General features: G+C 37.3%; 1 protein-coding gene across 1 annotated transcript in view; it reads right to left on the minus strand.

The window, feature by feature from the left end:
- The window catches only part of LOC136262033 (adhesion G-protein coupled receptor V1-like), a 180,945-nt gene that overhangs the window by 18,837 nt on the left and 139,529 nt on the right, over nt 1–22,579 (minus strand). The window contains exons 16-21 of the mRNA XM_066056162.1: nt 16,024–16,161; nt 15,767–15,970; nt 12,892–13,029; nt 12,631–12,837; nt 5,088–5,225; nt 4,831–5,034 (exon numbers count right to left, since the gene is read on the minus strand). Coding sequence (XP_065912234.1) covers nt 4,831–5,034; nt 5,088–5,225; nt 12,631–12,837; nt 12,892–13,029; nt 15,767–15,970; nt 16,024–16,161 — 1,029 coding nt within the window. The remainder of the gene's footprint in view (nt 1–4,830; nt 5,035–5,087; nt 5,226–12,630; nt 12,838–12,891; nt 13,030–15,766; nt 15,971–16,023; nt 16,162–22,579) is intronic.

The raw sequence follows: 22,579 nt of genomic DNA on the forward strand, positions 1-22,579 counted from the left end.
AGGGTGATGTGTTTGTAGCTGAATTCTGTATAGGTGATTTGTTTGCAACTGAGCTCTTTACAGAATGGTTTCTTTGTAGCTGAACTCTCTAAAAGGTAACTTCTTCTAACTGATCTTTCTACAGGGAAATTTGTTTCTGGCAGAATTTTCTACAGGGTGATTTCTTTGCAGCTGAACTCTCTACATGGTGGTTTCTTTGTAGCTGAACTCTCTACAAGGTAATTTCTTCTAGCTGATCTCTCTACAGGGTGATTTGTTTGTAGCTGAACTATCTACAAGGTAACTTCTTATAGCTGATCTCTCTACAGGGTGATTTGTTCGTAGTTGAATTCTGTACAGGTGATTTGTTTGCAGCTGAGCTCTTTACAGAATGGTTTCTTTGTAGCTGAACTCTCTAAAAGGTAACTTCTTCTAACTGATCTTTCTACAGGGCAATTTGTTTCTGGCAGAATTTTCTACAGGGTGATTTCTTTGCAGCTGAACTCTCTACATGGTGGTTTCTTTGTAGCTGAACTCTCTACAAGGTAATTTCTTCTAGCTGATCTCTCTACAGGGAGATTTGTTTGTAGCTGAACTATCTACAAGGTAACTTCTTATAGCTGATCTCTCTACAGGGTGATTTGTTCATAGTTGAATTCTGTACAGGTGATTTGTTTGCAGCTGAGCTCTTTACAAAATGGTTTCTTTGTGGCTGAACTTTCTCCAAGGTAACTTCTTCTAACTGATCTTTCTACAGAGTGATTTGTTTGTAGCTGAACTATCTACAAGGTAATTTCTTCTAGCTGATCTCTCTACAGAGTGATTAGTTTGTAGCTGAATTCTGTACAAGTGATTTGTTTGCAGCTGAGCTCTTTACAGAATGGTTTCTTTGTAGCTGAACTCTCTACAGGGTGATTTGTTTGTAGCTGAAATCCCTACAAGGTAACTTCTTCTAGCTGATCTTTCTACAGGGCGATTTGTTTGTAGCTGAGTTCTCTACAGGGTGTTTGTTTGCAGCTGAATTCTCTACATGGTGGTTTCTTTACAGCTGAACTCTCTACAAGGTGACTTCTTCTAGCTGATCTCTCTACAGGGTGATTTGTTTGTAGCTGAACTCTCTACAGGTGATTTGTTTGTAGCTGAACTCTCTACAAGGCGATACTTCTAGGTGATCTCTCTACAGGATTCCTTGTTTCTAACTGAACTCTCAACAGGGTGATCTGTTCATAGCTGAACTTTCTAATGGGTGATTTGTTTGCAGCTGAACTCTCTAAATGGTGGTTTCTTTGTAGCTGAACTCTCTACAATGTGACTTCTTCTAGCTGAACTCTCTACAAGGTGACTTGTTTCTAGCTGATCTCTCTACAGGGTGACTTGTTTCTAGCTGAACTCTCTACAGGTGATTTGTTTGTAGCTGAACTCTCTACATGGTGGTTTCGTTGTAGCTGAACTCTCTACAAAGTAACTTCTTCTAGCTGATCTTTTTACACTGCATATTTGTTTGTAGCTGAGTTCTCTACAGGGTGATTTGTTTGCAGCTGAACTCTCTACATGGGAGTTTCATTGTAGCTGAACTCTCTACAATGTGACTTCTTCTAGCTGAACTCTCTACAGGGTGACTTGTTTCTAGCTGAACTCTCTATAGGTGATTTGTTTGCAGCTGAACTCTCTACATGGTGGTTTCTTTGTAGCTGAACTCTCTACAAGGTAACTTCTTCTAGCCGATCTTTCTACAAGGTGATTGAGTTTTTTGCAGCTGAACTCTTTACATGGTGGTTGCTTTGTAGCTGAACTCTCTAAAAGGTGACTTCTTCTAGCTGAACTCTCTACAGGATGATTTGTTTGCAGCTGAACTCTCTACGTGGTAGTTTCTTTGTAGCTGAACTCTCTACATGTGACTTCTTCTAGCTGAACTCTCTACAGGGTGACTTGTTTTTAGCTGATCTCTCTACAGGGTGACTTGTTTCTAGCTGAACTCTCTACAGGTGATTTGTTTGCAGCTGAACTCTCTACATGGTGGTTTCTTTGTAGCTGAACTCTCTACAAGGTAACTTCTTCTAGCTGATCTTTCTACAGGGTGATTTGTTTGTAGCTGAATTCTCTACAGGGTGATTTATTTGCAGCTTAACTCTCTACAAGGTGACTTCTTCTAGCTGAACTCTCAACAGAGTGATTGATTTTTTTTGCAGCTGAACTCTCTACATGGTGGTTTCTTTGTAACTGAACTCTCTACAGGGTGATTTGTTTGTAGCTGAACTCTCTACAGGGTGATTTGTTTGTAGCTGAACTCTCTACAGGGTGATCTGTTCATAGCTGAACTCCCTATAAGGTAGCTTCTTCTAGCTAATCTTTCTACAGGGTGATTTGTTTGTAGCTGAGTTCTCTACAGGGTGATTTGTTTGCAGCTGAACTCTACATGGTAGTTTCTTTGTAGCTCTACAATGTGACTTCTTCTAGCTGAACTCTCTACAAGGTGACTTGTTTCTAGCTGATCTCTCTACAGGGTGACTTGTTTCTAGCTGAACTCTCTACAGGTGATTTGTTTGCAGCTGAACTCTCTACATGGTTTATTTCTTTGTAACTGAACTCCCTGCAAGGTGACTTCTTCTAGCTGATCTCTCTACAGGGAGATTTGTTTGTAGCTTAACTCTCTACAGGTGATTTGTTTGCAGCTGAACTCTCTACATGATGGTTTCTTTGTAGCTGAACTCTCTACAAGGTAATTTCTTCTAGCTGATTTCTCTACAGGCCGATTTGTTTGTAGCTGAACTCTCTACATGATGGCTTCTTTGTAGCTGAACTCTCTACAAGGTGATTTCTTCTATAGCTGATCTTTCTACAGGGTGATTTGTTTGTAGTTGAACTCTCTACATGATAGTTTCTTTGTAGCTGAACTCTCTACAAGGTGATTTCTTTTATAGCTGATCTTTCTACAGGGTGATTTGTTTGTACCTGAACTATCTACATGATGGTTTCTTTGTAGCTGAACTCTCTACAAGGTAACTTCTTCTAGCTGATCTCTCTACAGGACAATTTGTTTGTACCTGAACTCTCACATGATTGCTTCTTTGAAGCTGAACTCTCTACAAGGTGATTTCTTCTAGCTGATCTTTCTACAGGGTGATTTGTTTGTAGCAGAACTCTCTACAAGGAAACTTCTTCTAGCTGATCTCTCTACAGGGAGATTTGTTTGTAGCTGAACTCCCTATACATGATTTGTTTGCGGCTGAATTCTCTACATGATGGTTTCTTTGTAGCTGAACTCTCTACAAGGTGATTTCTTCTATAGCTGATCTTTCTACAGGGTGATTTGTTTGTAGTTGAACTATCTACATGATGGTTTCTTTGTAGCTGAACTCTCTACAAGGTAACTTCTTCTAGCTGATCTCTTTACAGGGTGAATTGTTTGTAGCTGAACGATCTACAAGGTAACTTCTTCTAACTGATCTCTCTACAGGGTGATTTGTCTGTAGCTGAACTCTCTACAAGGAAACCTCTTTTAACTGAGCTCTGTACAGGGTGAATTGTTTGTAGCTGAACTATCTACAAGGTAACTTCTTCTAGCTGATCTCTCTACAGGATGATTTGTTTGTAGCTGAACTATCTACAAGGTAACTTCTTCTAGCTGATCTCTCTACAGGGTGATTTGTTTTGTAGCTGAATTCTGTATAGGTGATTTGTTTGCAGCTGAGCTCTTTACAGAATGGTTTCTTTGTAGCTGAACTCTCTACAAGGTGACTTCTTCTAGCTGATGTATCTACAGGGTCACTAGTTTGTAGCTGAATTCTCTACATGGTGGTTTCTTTGTAACTGAACTATCTATAAGGTGACATCTTCTAGCAGATCTTTCAACAGGGTGATCTGTTTGTAACTGAACTCTCTACAAGAAAACTTCTTCTAACTGATGTCTGAACAGGGTGAATTGTTTGTAGCTGAACTCTCTACAGGGTGATTTGTTTGTAGCTGATCTCTATACAGGTTACTTATTTCTAACTGATCTCTTGAATTCTGTTCAGGGTGACTGCTCTATTAGGATGACTGCTCTATTAGAGTATCTCGATCTCGCACTTGCTACACCAAGTTGGATTTCGTGTTATAACTCCGTGGCTTTAAGTCTGATTTTTCTACCCCATTGAAGAGCCTTTCTAAGATGATAACTCCATCTGTACAGCGATTTTCAAAGCATTACCCCAAGTGGTTTATCTGGTAGGCGTGGCAAGCATAATAATAATAATAATAGCTAATCTCGATTGCGTAATTGTTACACACTGTTAATTTTTTCGCTATATCTTCCTGGTTTTTAGCTCGATTTCTTTCAAACCACAAAAGGTTTGAGGTTCAATAGTTAACCTATTCACCCACCGATTTTCAGCTTCTTCCCATACGCGGTTTACCCTGTAGGCGTGACAACATATTGGTGTTATTTTTCGTGCATAATCGCTCATAACTCTTTGCCTGTTTATGGTATTCCAGCCAGAGATGCGCCTTTATACCCCCCTTCAGTGTGCCAAATTTCAAGGCAATCGGATAACGCGTTCGCGTTTTATAGCAGTTTTTGTAAGTGTGCGAAAAGAGGAAGAAAAATAAGAAGAAAAAAAAAACGAAGAAACTAAGCCAATTTTTGAAGTCGCATATCTCAGGAATGCCGGAAGCGATTTCGCTCAAATTTGGAATGTGGAGTACTGAAGTTGGAGGGAATGTACACAGCAAAATTTGTCTTGTTTCATCAAGGCAGCACAGAGCTACGGAGGTGCGAAAATTGCGTTTTCTTTCTTCCTGTCAATATACTCACGGGGTTGCGCGCCGGCTTCTTGGGCCGCACGACACACTACCGTGTGTCTTGATATTTACCTTCATTATCAAGTATAGTTACTGTAATACGGTTTGGATGAACACTGTTAATATTCCTTGGTATCGAAGATCGTATAAAAAGACTGAAACTTTCATTGCGTTCCTTCAATTCATCATCAATTATTGGAACATCAAATGGAACACTGATTACTTCAGCAGGAAATGTGACAGTGTATGGTCCAGAATCATAGTCAACACCTCCTCCTGCAATATTCTCACTGTTAACATACTGTTAAAGGTGATGTTGGTCTACTCACCAGTTGCAGTCTTGTTCTTATTTCTAACTTGTATAGTAATATCAGTTGATGATGGGTTACTGAGAACTAGTACAGGTTGTGCTGGTCCATCATCTTCATCAACATTGTATGTTGACTGACTGAAGCTCACAGTAATTGCTAGCCACATAATTGAAAGTGACAATAATAATATGTACTAAAGAAACAGTTAGCTGTTATAATTGTGAATTTATGACTGCTGTAAGGGTTGCTATAGTAGTAGTTGCAACACAGGCATAGGGTATACATATTAGGCTATGGCTATTATGCAACATTTCCCTAACAGGTTGATTTAGCAACTCAGTTAGGAAATGGTGTGTGTGGTCTTGGTTACTGGAGCATCTGAGTTTTGATAGTGATATGCAGCATCATGACAATAGAGCAGTTAAATTATAAACAAGGTATTATGAGAAGAAAAGTTGATGAATTTGATTAATCATTAATTTTAATACTGTACATTGATAAACACTTAAAAGTTGGTGTTAATATAAATTTTTTTCATTGACATTTATTTGTCAAAACTGGTGAAGTGTGAGTTCACCAGAATTTTCTTCTGTCAAAGTTTCTCGTTACAAGTACACAGAAAAATGTGGAATTTTCAACTAGAGTAGGGACCATAACACATCGATAAAAAGTACTGAAACAAGCTGGAGTATAGGCACCGGCCGATTATGCCGGCATAATTTAAAGCATAATAGGTGGCCAAAAGCATCAAGCATAATGCCAGCATAATAGGGACGATGTTTGAAAAATTAATTAAATGCGCAATACGTGTGCCTGAAAGAAAGCAAATATTCACTGCCAATAGTATTATTAGGCAATTTTATAATCAAAAACACCTAATACAACTTATTAAACCGTTTCTTTGTTGGTTATTCACACTTTGCAGAAATAAGATCGAGATACTCTAATAGAACAGTCACTTACTCTAATAGAGCAGTCAGGAAAGGCTGATATAGTCTAATAAAACAGTCACTTCTAGAGCATAATTTTGATTTTGAAAGCATAATTTTGAGCATAACAGGCTTAATTTTAGAGCATTGCTCAAAAGCATAATAGGTAAAATTTCGGGCATAATAGGCCGGTGCCTACTGGAGTAGCGCACAATATTAAATCACAGTAAAGCAATAAGAAGTGTTATATCCCTACTGTGCTCAAGATACCATAATGGAAATGCACAGTAGGGATATAACATTTCTTATTGTTTTACTGTGATTTAATATTGTGCACTACTCCAGCTTGTTTCAGTACTTTTTATCAATGTGCTATGGTCCCTACTCTAGCTGAAAATTTCAAATTTTTCTGTGTACTTGTTTGTTACCAAATCAACACTTTTCACTGTCAGCAAAGATGAATGGGACACAAAGGAGGACACTGGTAAGTCCATGAAGAATGCATTGTACGTACTGTGGTATGTCAAAAGGCACCTATCGGGCTGAAGCGACGTCAAACAGTGAAAAAATCAAGCCCATAGCCTTAGCTGTTATCAAGGTATGCTTGTTTGAAGGCATCAGTCAGTTACTTACTCACTCAGTAGAAAATTCCGCTAAATAAATTATTTTTAAAATTCCGTAGCAACTTATTGAAAGTGTTTTGGATTGATCTGAAAGCTTGTTAGGGCTTAGTTTCACCTAACCAATACTGCCTCATTACGTCAGAGGAAATTGAAGCTGTTTTTTTGGGTGATACTATTTCGTGGGCCGCGCCTACTCCTTTTGGTCCCTACTATACAATACTATCGTACTGTATGAAATGGTATTTAACATCAACCAAACAATAATAATTTCAGTTTACCTAACATTTTTGCACTCAAAAGGATAGTTGTCAATACTGTATTGTCTATTTAACTCATTACCCTTTCAAATACAGTACAGACAAAAAATGATCGATGCTTATAACTATGTACATAGAGTTAAAGAAATGATTGCTTAAGTACACTTAGCGATGCAAGCACACATATCTTATCTTGATAAAGTCACGATTACGTGTGTGACCGGATTTTGCAAAAGTCAACCATACTGGAGTAATAGTGGTAGTGTAATTGTAGTAGTAGAGTTAATTTTGCTGTTTTGTGTTTGCTAGCCATTTATAATTGTAGTAGTGGTAGTGTAATTTTGCATCTGTTGTAAATTAATATCGAAACTTTCTAAATAAAAAAATCCATAATATAGGAGCAAAAACCATAATTACATTAAAACTAGAACTGTGCTGCTGTACTATCAGAGTATCATATAGAGGGAAATTTTTGGGAGGAAATGTTTTGAACTATGTGAAAATATTTTTCCAAAATATTTTTGCTTTGACAATTGCAATACTCCAGTTAATTTAATAAAAAGGCCATCATGTGGAAGTACTTGAAGAAAATGCAAATAGTAAGTAGCAAGCAGAAAACAAAGAATCCTAGAATATAATATAACTTACCTACCTGAGGAAATGGCCCTTTATATTTGTACTAGCAAGCACCATTGCAGCAGCCAACATATCCATGTCAAAATGCAGAGTGAACCATTCAACCAGCGAAACAAGCGAAGTATCACGATATAGTAATAATGGTAATAATGGGCTGAGATTAAAAGAAGAGTAGCCGAAATGAGTACCGCCACAATGATCAAATACTATGTATATATATAATGAATTGAACCCAAGTGCCGCCTTTAGCGTGAAATATAGTTAAATACTGTTCAACATAGTTTCTCAGCTGATCACCAAGCAACAATTGCCTGTCTCTCTTTTTACTGGGTAGAACTTTGACCACTGGCTCCTTTCCTTCTCATTTTAACATAGCTACTTTATCTGCATTCTGAACTTTCCATGTGTAATCAGTGCTCAATGGTAGCCAGCTCTTGTTATGGCTTGTTCAGAAGATTTTGTTGCTAACCATGACAGCAACTTGCTAACTACCAATGGAGGTTATCTCACTATTACTACGGACTGGGTCAAGTCCTTGCTACATAGCTAGCTTCCACTTCAGTCAGAGTAACATCTGAAACATTTGGTGAGCACAAAGTGTAATTTTTATTTGATGCAAAATGTTCTTTTGTTCTTTTGCAATTCTTGACAATTTAGTGATCAAACAGGGATTCAGTACATTTCTATCAGTTCACAGACAATGGAGAAAGAAGATGCTAAGAAATTTTAAATCACTGTCAAAGTACTGCCATGTATGCAGCAGCAAAGGATAAATAACTGTTTTACGCCTCCATAGATAATTTAATTATCAGGTAAAAACTGACTGCTGTTTACCAGCAACCAAATTTCCCAGTGGGTGGGATATCACCTACATAGCAAATCATTTGGCTAACTAGAAAACTAGCTTAGATCTAGAAGGTATGAGTTGCACTTATTTAATAATACTGTAGCACCCAAGTTCAAAACCCCAATTCTAGATGTTCCAATAGAAGTACTCAGAGATAAAAATATTCACATACTGATAGTTCCTGCTTCTTGTACTGACAGGCAGTATACGGGTTTAACAAGAAGGCATGACACTATATTGCATCATTTTTGCATAACGCAATCCTTGGTTTATGTAGGGTAAAAGATCAGGAAAATCAATGTAGGTCAAACGTTTTTGAAGTGTTTCTGAGCACTGTAATACTGCATAAAGTAATCACTACCCAAAAATACAAACATTGTACTCACATTTTATCAACACTCATGATTTGCTGAAAAAGAATAAGGGGTGACTTTTCTGTATAACTGGAACGCAAAATTTAAATTACCTCCTAAAAACTTACTTTAACGTCTGAAAGGTGACTTATTGATGCGTGTCAGTCAAAAAACTGAAAAGGAGTGCTTTAGAGGTAAATTTCAGAACTGGAATTTAAGTTAAGTGAACATCCAACCTGCAGCTTGGAAATTCTAATGACATGGTTAATGGCAACAGCGATATACAATAGTTTCCTTCCACAGCAGTGTTTGGTTTTGTGGCCTGTATTATAGTCAGGTTCACTATGTCAAAAAATACACTTTCGCTCAAAGTTTATGGAGATTAGCAAACCTATACATTTTTGGAAAGCTTAGAGCATGAGGAATCTGAAAATCAATGTTTACATTTGCACAGATTCCTGCAAGGTCAGCATTTTTTAATTTCAAAGTGACAGCTAATAAAATAAGAAAATTCTAATATATCAAGTTAAATTTGACATAAAAGTTTAATAAATGAACTCAACAAATTCTCTGGTGACATTTTTACACCTCTTTTCATTAGAGGTGAGACATTTAATCATGAACAATTGAAAGTTTTTACAAAGGGAATAGAAGAACGTCTATTAGCTATACTGCAATAATTCAGGAATAATTTATCATGAAAAGAATTAATGAGTATTCTGGATTATTTGGAGTATAACTGGTGCAAAGTATAACTAGTGCAAAGTATAATAATGGCTTCTACTAAAACAGTTCAAACCTAAAAAAAGCCGAAAATTTAGATACTCTAATAGAGCAGTCGCTTAAAGGCAGTCAACTTTTGAGTCCATTTTCTTGCTAATATGCTTACATATGTTTAGCATAATTAGCACTAGATGAATTTTGAAAGAATTTTCATTTTAAAAGTAAATGGAATTAGCTCTCTCCTAAAAGGGAAGTTTCTTTTTTACATAAACAATGAATTCACCATGATCACCAAGAGCAATTTTATGTACCAGATAGACATGCACCAACAAGTTATAATTGATACATGATCTTGAAAATTAGTATCCACTGTTACCTAACTGTTAATCCACTGTAAATTTCTTTTCCAGTGACAGAATGATTACCATCTTTAAATAATCCAAATATTGCCATTGTCGATGGAGTGATTCTTATCCAGAAGATGACAAAAATCTAGCCAAGATGTTTTTAATGGCAGGCTTACAAGTAACTGCTCCATGCTAAAATGGTGGTGCTATTGCAACGATTTACCTTGCACAGAACTGTGTTTGTGTGGTACAGATGCACAAGTGACGGAGATTTATACATACAAGTAGAAGGAAAAATGAAGTTGGATTACGATCAAAAAAGTGAAGAAACAAGGGAACTGCTAAAAAGTAGTGAAAGAAGAGAGGTTGCCTTAACATCTACAGTTATACTAGTGGACCTATACTTCATTCAGTCTATAACCACGACTGAATTAGGGATTAAATGTCCACTGCAGCATATAGGCAACCTCTCTTGTTCACTACTGTATAGACTGAAATATAGGGATTAAATGTGGGACTAACATAATTATGACTGGTGAACCCGCGCATATACTGCATCAAAGGAAGAAGGGCACTTGGAAAACCTTACACCTGGACACATGCCCCAAGCCCCCAACTATCAATTTTGTAGCAAGCCATTACGATTCATTTTCAGCTATGCTTTTCACATTACACAGCGTTGCAAACAAAGAGCAGCGTGCGAAGTGTCTCCACTATCAATCATATTGCTATGGAAAATACCGGCGATAAGCTAACACAGCCACAGTTGAGCCGTATCACATTATGTAGTGTAAATTGACACCTTGCATTGTCAGTGAAGAGAACTGGAACACAAAGGAGGACAAAGGCAAGCCCATGATGTGTGTATTGTATGTACTGTGGTTGGCAAAATCAAGCCCATATGTCAAATTATGCTTGGCTGTCAGTCAGTCAGTCAGCGTAAAATTCTGTCAAATAGAAAAACTTTAAAATGCTATAGAAATTTTGTTGGAAGAGTTTGGGGTTAGTCTAAAGACATTTTTGAGCTTGGCTGTGCCTAGCCAATGTTGCAAAGCTGTCATGAAGGGAAATTGAGACTGGTTTTAGGATGATATTTTGACCTGGAAAAGCTCAATTCTGCATGATCCCTAATATATAGTACTATCGTACTGTATATAATACATTGAAAATGACAAGTGACAGTGTTGATCATGATGATTGTTAGATTCATATCTTTGAATTAACTGTAATAGACATAAGGTTCATATCTTTGAATTAACTGTAATAGATATAAATACATGTACATGTACATACGTACATAGCCATGGTGTCTTTATACATAGCTGTACCCTACATCTCAGTGTTAATAATTCACTTATTCACTTTGTTTCATGCAATAACTATTTGCCAAATGAATTGCTTTTAAGTTTCGTAGCATTTTAGAGGCTATTAATGGTTCTATATGGGTGTGAGAACATAGAAATAGTGTTTGTTGCAATTCTCTGTCAATAAGAGGCTGATATATGGAGAAATTTGCACCATATGGACTGTTATTTTCAAACTACTAATTAACTAACATGTAGGTATCTGTTTAAATGTAAGCATTGATCTCCATGCTCTAAGCTTTCTAATAATAATTATGTAAGCCCATAAATTTTGAACAAAGTTATTTGACATAGTAAACTGTGTCAATGCATGCCACCAACTGGTATGTGTAAAAGTGCTCTTGGATCTAGTCAGGGTGAAGTCATAGTTGCCAATTGCTAATTAACAAAGTTTCTTTTAAGAGAGAATATTTTATGCAAATTACAATTATACTTTCAAACCTAGTATTAGCTAATCTCCTGAAATTTATGTCTAACATAAGCACATTAGCTAGGAGTTTCATAAAACTCACTGCTACATTAGCAATATGGACTCAAAGTTGACTGCTTTATTAGAGTATGTGACTGCTCTATTAGAGTAACTCAATTTTTCTGCTGTTTTTAGGCTTGAACTGTTTCAGTGAAAGCCAAACTTATACTTTGCTCCAGTTATACATAGATCTCATTAAATTAATCTGGAATATTCCACAATTCTTTTCGCTTAGAACTATTCTTGAGTTATTGCAGCATAATGGATGTTCTTCTATTCCGTTTGTAAAAACTTCTGATTATTCTTGATTAACTATCACCTCTAATAAATAGAGATGTAAAAATGTCACCAGAGAATTTGTTGAGTTTATTGATGAACTTTTATGTCAAATTTAAATTGATATATCAGGAATTTCTTACTTTATTGGCTGCCATTTTGAAATTTAAAAATGCTGACCTTGCAGGAATCTGTGCAAATGTAAACATTAATTTTCAGATTTCTCATGCTCTAAGCTTTCCAAAAATGTATAGGTTTGCTAATCTCCATAAACTTTGAACAAAAGTACATAGTGAACCTGACTATTACAGGAATTTTAAGACCACTATTGCCCTTCCCTCGTATGCCACTGGAACCACCATCACACAAATTAGGACTGTGCATGGCCATAGAGTTGTACTGTGGCAGGATATCAGATGCAACTGGCAGGCAGTTCTTTTGGTAATTTTTCATTAAACGCCAATCCAGTTTATTTTGAATCCTAGCTAGTGCCCACCCTGCCATCTACCACTCAGATGTAATGACTCACAAAGAGCCAACCTAAAAAAAAAACAATATATAAAATGATGATAAACTTGCTAAGCATTACTCTTCAGGTATGGATAGCTCCATATTTTGGTGAAAATGCTTATGAGTTACAACACTTTAATATTAATGTTTGTTTGGTGAATTGTTAATACAAAATAAATGTATTATAGACCCAGTCCTGTGTATGTAATAAATGTACAGTTGCTTACAATCGTTATCCAATATGGTAACTGTAGATTTACCAGGATTACCATGGAAAACACTCCCAGGTGATGAACTCTTTCTAATAGTAAGAATAAACCTCTCATCACCTTCAAATATATTATCATCAATTATTGGAACATTAAATGAAACACTGGTCACTCCAGCAGGAAATGTGACATTGTATGGTCCAGAATCATAATCAACACCTCCTCCTGCAATATTCTTACTGTTAACATGTTGTTGAAGGTGATGTTTGGTCTACTCACCAGTTGCAGCCTTGTCCTTATTTCTAACTTGTACAGTAATATCAGTTGATGATGGGTTACTGAGAACTAGTACAGGTTGTGCTAGTCCATCATCTTCATCAACACTGTATGTTGACTCGCTAAATGTTACTACAGATCCTACAATACATGATGTAATTAAATATCACTAAATGGATCTATCTATTCTTGAACGATTACTACTGTACATTAGCATTATGAAGACACACAATGGTATGTCGTGCAGCCAAGTAAAACCAGTGCAGGGATGCAACAGACAAGTGTGGAACCAAGAAAACATTGTTAGTTTTTATGCATCTGTAGTTTGATAGTTCCTGTACATAAATTAACTATTTTACACTGGAAATTTCCTTGGAAAGGAGCAACAGTAGTGAGTTGAATCTTCCAAGCCATCACCAAGATATGTTCATTTCTTCCTATTTTTCTTCATCTTTTTTTGCTCCACTTAGAACAATCGCTATAGCTCACACGTGTTTAAGTTGATTTGCTTAGAGAGAGTGCTGCTACAAACAAGTCATCCTGTAGAGAGAAATCAGGTCAGAGTTCAGCCACAAAAAATTCACCTTGTAGAAATTTCAGCCTTGAACCCTGTAGAGAGATCAGCTGCAATCAACTCACCCTGTAGAGAGTTCAGAGTTACAAGACCCTGTAGAGACATCCGATACAATAAAATCACCAAATAGAGAGTTCAGCTCCAAACAAGTCACCATGCAGAGAGAGTTTAACTCCAAACATATCACTCCTTAGAAAATTTCATAACAAGTCACCCTAGAGAGTTCAGCTAGCAAGAAGTAATCCAGTAGAGAGTTTAGCCACAAACAAAGTCATCCTGTGAAGAGTTCAGCTGCAGCACCTTATAGAGTTCAGCTATGTTACAAGTCATCCTGTATGTAGAAAGATCAGCTACAATCAGTCAGAGAGTTCAGCTACACCCTGTAGAGCATTCAAGTCACTGTGTAGATAGTTCAGCTATACATAACACCCTGTACAAGATTCAGTTGTAGAACAAGTCACCCTAACAGCTGTATACATGATAATCATTGTATGAAGTTTCATATTTACAATAGACAGTCACATAGTTGTACACCATTAGTAGTGTTTTTCTTATTCAATGATTCCTATAGTAAAGAAAAAACCAAGTTAAAAGGAAGCTTCAAAACTGGTCATAGGTTAAAGCTGGCCATAGGCTGGCTTTGGGGCTTACAATAGGCCAGTTTCACATAAGGCCTTAAGAATGCAATCAGTGTTAATTGTCTATTGTGTAACCACTGGATGCTGTGGATGCCCATAAAAATGTATTGAAGCCATTTGGAAAACGATGATAACTGGCAGCAAAACTTCGGTAACTTACAAAGTATATGGTATGTTCTAATTTTGTGTACATGGAAAGAAACTACATTGATTTCTCTTTCGTTTCGTGGTTGTCCGCTGTGAATAGGACGAAAAATTCCTGAGTGGTGAAGTTAGAAGTGCTACCAGACAAGGCTTTCCACAGCTGATATTCGTAAGTTCGAAGTCAGAAAATAATGCAGGATCTTCAAAAGGCTTAACAATAGCCTTTGTTGTGAATTGCCTCGCAGGAAAGTGCTGAATTGGCATGACAGCTAATAAGTTAACAAAAGCCATTAGGTACAGTATGTTACCATTATAACTTAGAAAAAATATGACACCAAAAGGTACAGAAAACGAAAAAAAAACTTGTCATAACGGGCACCCGAACCACAGACCTCCAGCCTGAATAGCAGTGTTCCTAACCACTGTACCACCAGTGCTAGCTGACAGCTCTTATTATTTTGCCATATTTAAATGTCACAAATGTAAATCAATATATATCACTATATATCTAACCCACCCCCTAACCCTAACCTAATGTTTTAAAATGTTGTCCTAATCCTACTAGCGCTTCTTCCTAATCCTAAGGGCGCTTTTCCTAATCCCAAGGGCGCTGTTCCTAATCCCAAGGGCGCTGTTCCTAATTCTAAGGGCGCTGTTCCTAATCCTAAGGGCGCTGTTCCTAATCCTAAAGGCGTTTTCTAACCCTAGGGGTGCTGTTACTAATCCTAGGAACACAGTAAGAACAAGAGTAAGAGCAAAATTACGCGAAGTTACGATAAAAACCGAAATGGTAACATACTGTACGTAATGGCTAGTATAAGTTAACAGCGTGTTCAGGGAGCCCAGATACATCATCCAGGTGATAGGAAGGCTTGCTCTTGTACTGTACATCTGGTAAACAAGGATAACAAGCAGCTGCTTATGTGTTTCGTCTCCAGAAAACATTTTCACTACGCATTCTAACCTTTATTGGTTCATAACTCGCTGGTGGCTTAGCGTATTTACAGCAGACAAACACCACAGGGCATAGAAATCAATGTAGTTTACAGTGCTGCTTTGAAAACTCGGATATTTCTATAAGGTTCTATGTGGCAATAGATTTTGTGTCCGTGGTTGTCCATTTCCCAATGGTTTCTGTACATTTTTATGGCTAACCACAGCATCCAGTGGTTGCTCAACCGCAATTAAAACATCAATTAAAATACTTTCCCTTACATGAAACTGGCCTATTACAAAGAGAAATGATATCTATACCAAGCTGTGATAAAAGGGTGCAGTCCTCCAAAAAGGTCAGAGTGAAGAAAAGTTAGGAAATCAAAGGTGGTAGCCAAGAAATGGCTGCAATATGATTCCAATGCCAATTATTTTAATGATCACACCGTCAGCATCATCTTTTTTCATCCTTGCCTTTTTGGAGGGCATCACCCTTTTTCTCAGTTTGGTTGTATTGGTATAGATAATAACTATAGGAACAATGGTACCGGGCATAACCAATGTATGTATTATATCAAACATCACTCACTATCATTATCAATGATAGTCACCACAGCTTGACTAGGACAGTTGACTGTAAATCCATTAAGTACTGAGGATAAAACAATAGTGAGATTAAACTGTTCATTAATTTCCAATATGTTATCATCATTTATTGGAACATCAAATGAAACACTGGTCACTCCAGCAGGAAATGTGACATTGTATGGTCCAGAATCATAATCAACACCTCCTGTAATATTCTCACTGTTAACATGTTGTTAAAGGTGATGTTGGTCTACTCACCAGTTGCAGTAATGTCACTACTTCTAACTTGTACAGTAATATCAGTTGATGATGGGTTACTGACAACTAGTACAGGTTGTGCCGGTCCATCATCTTCATCAACACTATATGTTGACTGGTTGAAGCTTACTAATATAGCTGTTGTTGTCAGAGATAATCCATGTAAAAGCAACTTAGCTGTAAAAGGGGTGAGGCCTTTAAAAGCAAGGGTGAAAAAAGTTGTGAAATCAAAGGTGGCAGCAAAGAAATAGCTGTAATAATGTTAATGCTAATTACTTTTAATAATGGACAATAAAATTATTTGGAATTAATATCATTGCAGCAATTTCTTGGCCACTACCTTTGATTTCACATTTTTTCACCCATGCTTTTGAAGGCCGCACCCTTTTCCTACATCTAAGCTGTTTTTGCATGGATTTCACTTTTTTGTATTTAAATACCCCAAATGCTAGCTTTGAGACTTGTTTTACTCAATGTCTTCTTATGATTATGGAAGACAGAAAGTTAACAATAGTATTGTATTGTATCAAACAGTACTGTAGTACTGTTTAAGCAGAGATTACCCCAATAATGAACAGGTCCCACCAAAATGCCACTCATATAGTGATTTCGCCAATAAATTATTTTGAATGTAAGGTATTGACAGTGGCCAGCCAGCTATAGTACAAAAAAAATAGTGCGCTTTCAAGAAAGGACCACGGAGCTTGAAAAGCTTGTTTTCTTTCTTCTTGTCATATTCACCTGTGGTGTGCATTGGCTTTCTTGGCCACACGACACACTGCTGTGTGTCTTTATCATGCTGTTATGATTCTAACTGTACATCTGTCATTTTATATTTAATTAATTTTTAGCATATGTAATAGTGTAGCGTTCATACAACCTTGAATTCAACACAACTACTCAAAGCACATGTATAGGATGCCATGATTTTTTCTAACTAATCTTAGACTACATGCATGTATGCATGTGGTGTCCATGGTCTGCTACATAATTAATATCTAATCCAAAACAGCCAAGCTGTAAAAAAACAGTGCGGCCCTCAAAAAGGCTATGGTGAAAAAAGATGTGAAATCCAAGGTGGCGGCCAAGAAATGGCTGTGATGGTAGGTTAATGGTAAAAATTTTAATAACGACAATTCAAGTGAATTTTTGTGCCACTTGGTCTTGGCAAAAAAATTCACCTAAATTGCCGTTATTAAAATTTTTACCATTAACCTACTATCACAGCCATTTCTTGGCTGCCACCTTGAATTTCACATCTTTTTCACCATAGCCTTTTTGAGGGCCGCACTGTTTTTTTACAGCTTGGCTGTTTTGGATTAGATTTCATTTCTTTTTGTATTTGTATACCCAAAAGCCGGCCTATGGCCAGCTTTGGGACTTTTTTAACCTGTCTTTTTTTCTTTACTACAGGAAGAAGAAAAGGTGAAGCAGATGTACTTTAAATATTTCTGATTTTATCAGTAAATGTACAAATTATATATATACATATATTTATCATAGAACTCTCCATGGTGGTTTCTTTGTAACTGAACACTCTACAAGGTGACTTCTTCTTGCTGCTCTCTCTACAGGGTGAATGTTTGTAGCTGAATAATCTACAAGGTAACTTCTTCTAGCTGATCTATCTACAGGGTGATTTGTTTGTAGCTGAACTATCTACAAGGTAACTTCTTTTAGCTGATCTCTCTACAGGGTGATTTGTTTGTAGCTGAATTCTGTGCAGGTGATTTGTTTGTAGCTGAGCTCTTTACAGAATGGTTTCTTTGTAGCTGAACTCTCTACAAGGTAACTTCTTCTAACTGAACTCTCTACAGGGCGATTTGTTTGTAGCTGAACTCTCTACAAGGTAACTTCTTCTAACTGATCTTTCTACAGGGCAATTTGTTTGTGGCTGAATTTTCTACAGGGTGATTTCTTTGCAGCTTAACTCTCTACATAGTGGTTTCTTTGTAACTGAACTCTCTACAAGGTAATTTCTTCTAGCTGATCTCTCTACAGGGAGATTTGTTTCTAGCTGAACTCTCTACAGGTGATTTGTTTGCAGCTGAACTCTCTACATGATGGTTTCTTTATAGCTGAACTCTCCACAAGGTAACTTCTTCTAGCTGATCTTTCTACAGGGTGATTTGTTTGTAGCTGAACTCTCTACAAGGAAACTTATTCTAGCTGATCTCTCTACAGGGAGATTTGTTTGTAGCTGAACTCTCTACAGGTGATTTGTTTGCAGCTGAACTCTCTACATGATGGTTTCTTTGTAGCTGAACTCTCTACAAGGTAACTGATGTCTCTACAAGGTCACTAGTTTGTAGCTGAACTCTCTACGTGCTGGTTTCTTTGTAACTGAACTCTCTACAAGGTGACTTCTTCTAGCTGATCTTTCTACAGGGTGATTTGTTTGTAGCTGAACTCTCTACAAGGAAATTTCTTCTAGCTGATCTCTCTACAGGGAGATTTGTTTGTAGCTTAACTCTCTACAGGTGATTTGTTTGCAGCTGAACGTTTCTTTGTAGCTGAACTCTCCACAAGGTAACTTCTTCTAGCTGATCTTTCTACAGGGTGATTTGTTTGTAGCTGAACTCTCTACAGGTGATTTGTTTGCAGCTGAATTCTCTACATGATGGTTTCTTTGTAGCTTAACTCTCTACAAGGTAACTGATGTCTCTACAAGGTCACTAGTTTGTAGCTGAACTCTCTACGTGGTGGTTTCTTTGTAACTGAACTCTCTACAAGGTAACTTCTTCTAGCTGATCTTTCTACAGGATGATTTGTTTGTAGCTGAACTCTGTACAAGGAAACTTCTTCTAGCTGATCTCTCTACAGGGAGATTTGTTTGCAGTTGAACTCTCTACATGATGGTTTCTTTGTAGCTGAACTCTCTACAAGGTAACTTTATTATTATTATTTATTATTAGCAACTTCTTCTAGCTGATCTTTCTACAGGGTGATTTGTTTGTAGATGAACTCTCTACAAGATAATTTCTTCTAGCTGATCTCTCTACAGGGAGATTTGTTTGTAATTGAACTCTCTACAGGTGATTTTTTTGCAGCTGATTTCTCTACATGATGGTTTCTTTGTAGCTGAACTATCTACAAGGTAACTTCTTCAATTGATCTCTCTACAGGGCAATTTGTTTGTAGTTGAACTCTCTACATGGTAGTTTCTTTGTAGCTGAACTCTACAAGGTGATTTCTTCTAGCTGAACTATCTCTTTTCATAGTTGCATGAACTCCCTACAAGGTAACTTCTTCTAGCTGATCTCTCTACAGGGTGAACTGTTTGTAGCTGATCACTCTACAGGGTGAATTGTTTGTAGCTGATCTCTATACAGGTTACCTGTTTCTAGCTGATCTCTTGAATTCTCTTCAGGGTGACTGCTCTATTAGGATGACTGCTCTATTAGAGTATCTCGATCTCGCAATTGCTGCACCAAGATGGATTTCGTGTTATAACTCCGTGGCTTTAAGTCTGATTCTTCTACACCATTGAAGAGCTTTTCTAAGATGATTACTCCATCTATAGAGCGATTTTCAAAGCATTACCCCAAGCGGTTTATCTGGTAGGCGTGGCAAGTAATCGTTTTTAATAGCTAATCTTGATTGCGTAATTGTCACACACTGTTGGTTTTTTCGTTGTATCTTCCTGGTTTTTAGCTCGATTTCTTTCAAACCACAAAAGGTTTGAGGTTCAATAGTTAACCTATTCACCTACCAATTTTCAGCTTCTTCCCATATGCGGTTTACCCTGTAGGCGTGACAACATATTGGTGTTATTTTTCGTGAATAATCGATCATAACTCTTTTCCTGTTTATCGTATCCTAGCCAATGTTGGTACAGAAATGCGCCTTTATACCCCGCTTCAGTGTGCCAAATTGCAAGGCAATCGGATATGGCGTTCGCGTTTTATAGCAGTTTTTGTAAGTGTGCGAAAAGAGGAAGAAAAATAAGAAGAAAAAAAACGAAGAAACTAAGCCAATTTTTGAAGTCGCATATCTCGGGAATGCTTGAAGCGATTTCGCTCAAATTTGGAATGTGGAGTGCTGAAGGTAGAGGGAGTGTCCACAGCAAATATCGCCATGTTTCATCAAGGCAGCACAGAGCTACGGAGGTGCGAAAATTGCGTTTTCTTCCTTCCTGTCAATATACTCACGGGTGTTGCGCGCTGGCTTCTTGGGCCGCACGACACACTACCGTGTGTCTTGATACTATGAGCTGGCAAGGAGAAGGGTACAAACAGGCTAAATTGTAGGTGGTTGGAGTGAACAGATTCTCTTGATAGTTGTATTTTTGAAGCAGCTGAAATAATCACCTCTTAGTAGTGTCTCACTCTTGATTTTTGTCATTTTTGCCTTTGCAGATGGTTGTGTACAGTCTTTAAAAAAGCTACAGATATATTAAACACTATATATAGTATACTTATTTTAGAGGCGCTTAGTATGCACAAAGGTGCTTAGTGACAGTTTGATAGGTGCTTTGAATTTGAGTTTGCAATAAATGATAGTAATGTGCATACTTTTCATTTTGGCCTAACAAGGTTTAGTATTTCAATCAAAGCAAGTGAGGGGAAGGGGAGGCATTTTCCACAAATGCCCATCCTGAATCCATCATTGTAGTTATAACCAGTTTCACAGTCTCACATATATCAATGGTGTTTGACCAGTTTTCTCAGTTGAACAGCTATTCGCAACTATCCTCCTTATAAAACAAAACCCCCCATCGAACTGTGGACTACTGTTTATGCATACACAATTACAGATCTTTGCATTTATGATGTGATTCATGTCTGATTGTTGTTCTATTGTTGATATATTCCAATTATTACATTTGAGATGCCAATCACTACATGGAGACAGAAGTGAGATTGTGATGGCCAGCTTGTTTAGTCTTCTGGCGGCATTTCCATTTGAGACTCCTGATATATGGCCAAAATGGCAACATAGATTTGAACACTGTGTGGCATCTGGCTTTCAAAAAAAATCACCAAGTCAGCACATTGCTCTATTATTTAGGTAAGGAATAACAAGACATTTTTGGAGTTGATTGGTATCTCAGATAAACACCAAAAGGAGGGTAGTGTCTAATCACTGGACTGGACTATTGGACTGGAATACCGGAATGGATTACTGGACTGACATTTTTTTGATTTTACACATTTTTAAGGGTGGGGTTACTGTACATTTGGGTGACTTGTGACAACATTTCAGCACTGAGTGGTGAAAATGATCCTAAAACGTAGCTATGATAAGCCAAATGGGTTCAGTTAAATGTATTCTATTCACTGCTCGACAGTATCTACTCTAATGTATAGACTGACATGTGTGCATGCCCAAAAATGTTTCTGTCATTGTTAGGCACACATGATTATTGTGATACACCTTTCTATAACATAATATATGGTGTGTATGAACACATAAACTATATCCCATCACATAACTGGTTATATTTCATTACTGGAATGAAATGTCTACATTCTGTTAATGGTATTACAATGCCATTTAGCTGTTAAAATTGCACAATGGCATACAGTGCATACAAGTTTTAAAAGTAGGTTAATTTAATGTGCTCCCATTACACACAGGACTCCAGTGACTAGTTATCAGTTCGTATGTTATAGAAAGTTGTATCACCATAATCATGTGTGCCTAAGAGTGAGAGAAATATTTTTGGGTATACCACTATACCTACTTGTCAGTATATATATATATATATGCCATACAGTAGAGTAGGTACTGTCAAGCAGTGAATAGAACACATTTAATTTAGGGCTTATCGCAGAAATGTTGTCACAAATGTACAGTAATCCCATTAAAAATGTGTAAAACCAAAACAATGTCAGTACAATAGTCCATTCCAGTATTCCAGTCCAGTAGTCCAGTCCAGTGATTAGACAATACCCCAAAAGGAGTACAACCTAGTTCTCTTTAACGCTTTCTTTCACATCAGAAAGAATTTTTTATTGAATGCATGAATTATTGTTACCAATTTCCGAAAGAACCAGCAGAGCAGTTCAATGCTAGTTTGTATAATCTCTCTGCAGACTGACGGAGATCTAAAGAACAAAATAATTCTGGACAGAATAGCAGTGGGCATTCATGATGTATCCCTATTAGAATGGCTCCAAATGGACCCAGAACTGACACTAGAAAAAGAGAAAAATAAAGAGAAACCATTGATGAGCAGCAATGTGTATTTAAGGGAAGTACTGTGGATCCTTCTCCAGTTAATGCAATCTCTCACACACCTTATGCAAAGACAAAAAGAAACCACAGATCAGATGAACAGAAGAAATATCTGTGGTGCGGGAAGACCACACACACACATGCATGCACGCACGCACGCACGCACGCACACACACACACCTGTGATAGCTGCCCTGCCAGAAATGCGAAGTGGCAAAATAGGCCATTTTGGAGCTGTGTGTCTAACAAGACCACTGAACATTATGATAGAGAGTGACACCGGCTTACACCAGATACATCTACACTCCTAGCTCTGAACAGTTTAGATACCATTAAGGACCCTCTGAACTCAAAGTATCTGACTGCAACAATATTT

This window comes from Dysidea avara, chromosome 7 (assembly GCF_963678975.1).
Source record: "Dysidea avara chromosome 7, odDysAvar1.4, whole genome shotgun sequence".
Classification (NCBI taxonomy): domain Eukaryota; kingdom Metazoa; phylum Porifera; class Demospongiae; order Dictyoceratida; family Dysideidae; genus Dysidea; species Dysidea avara.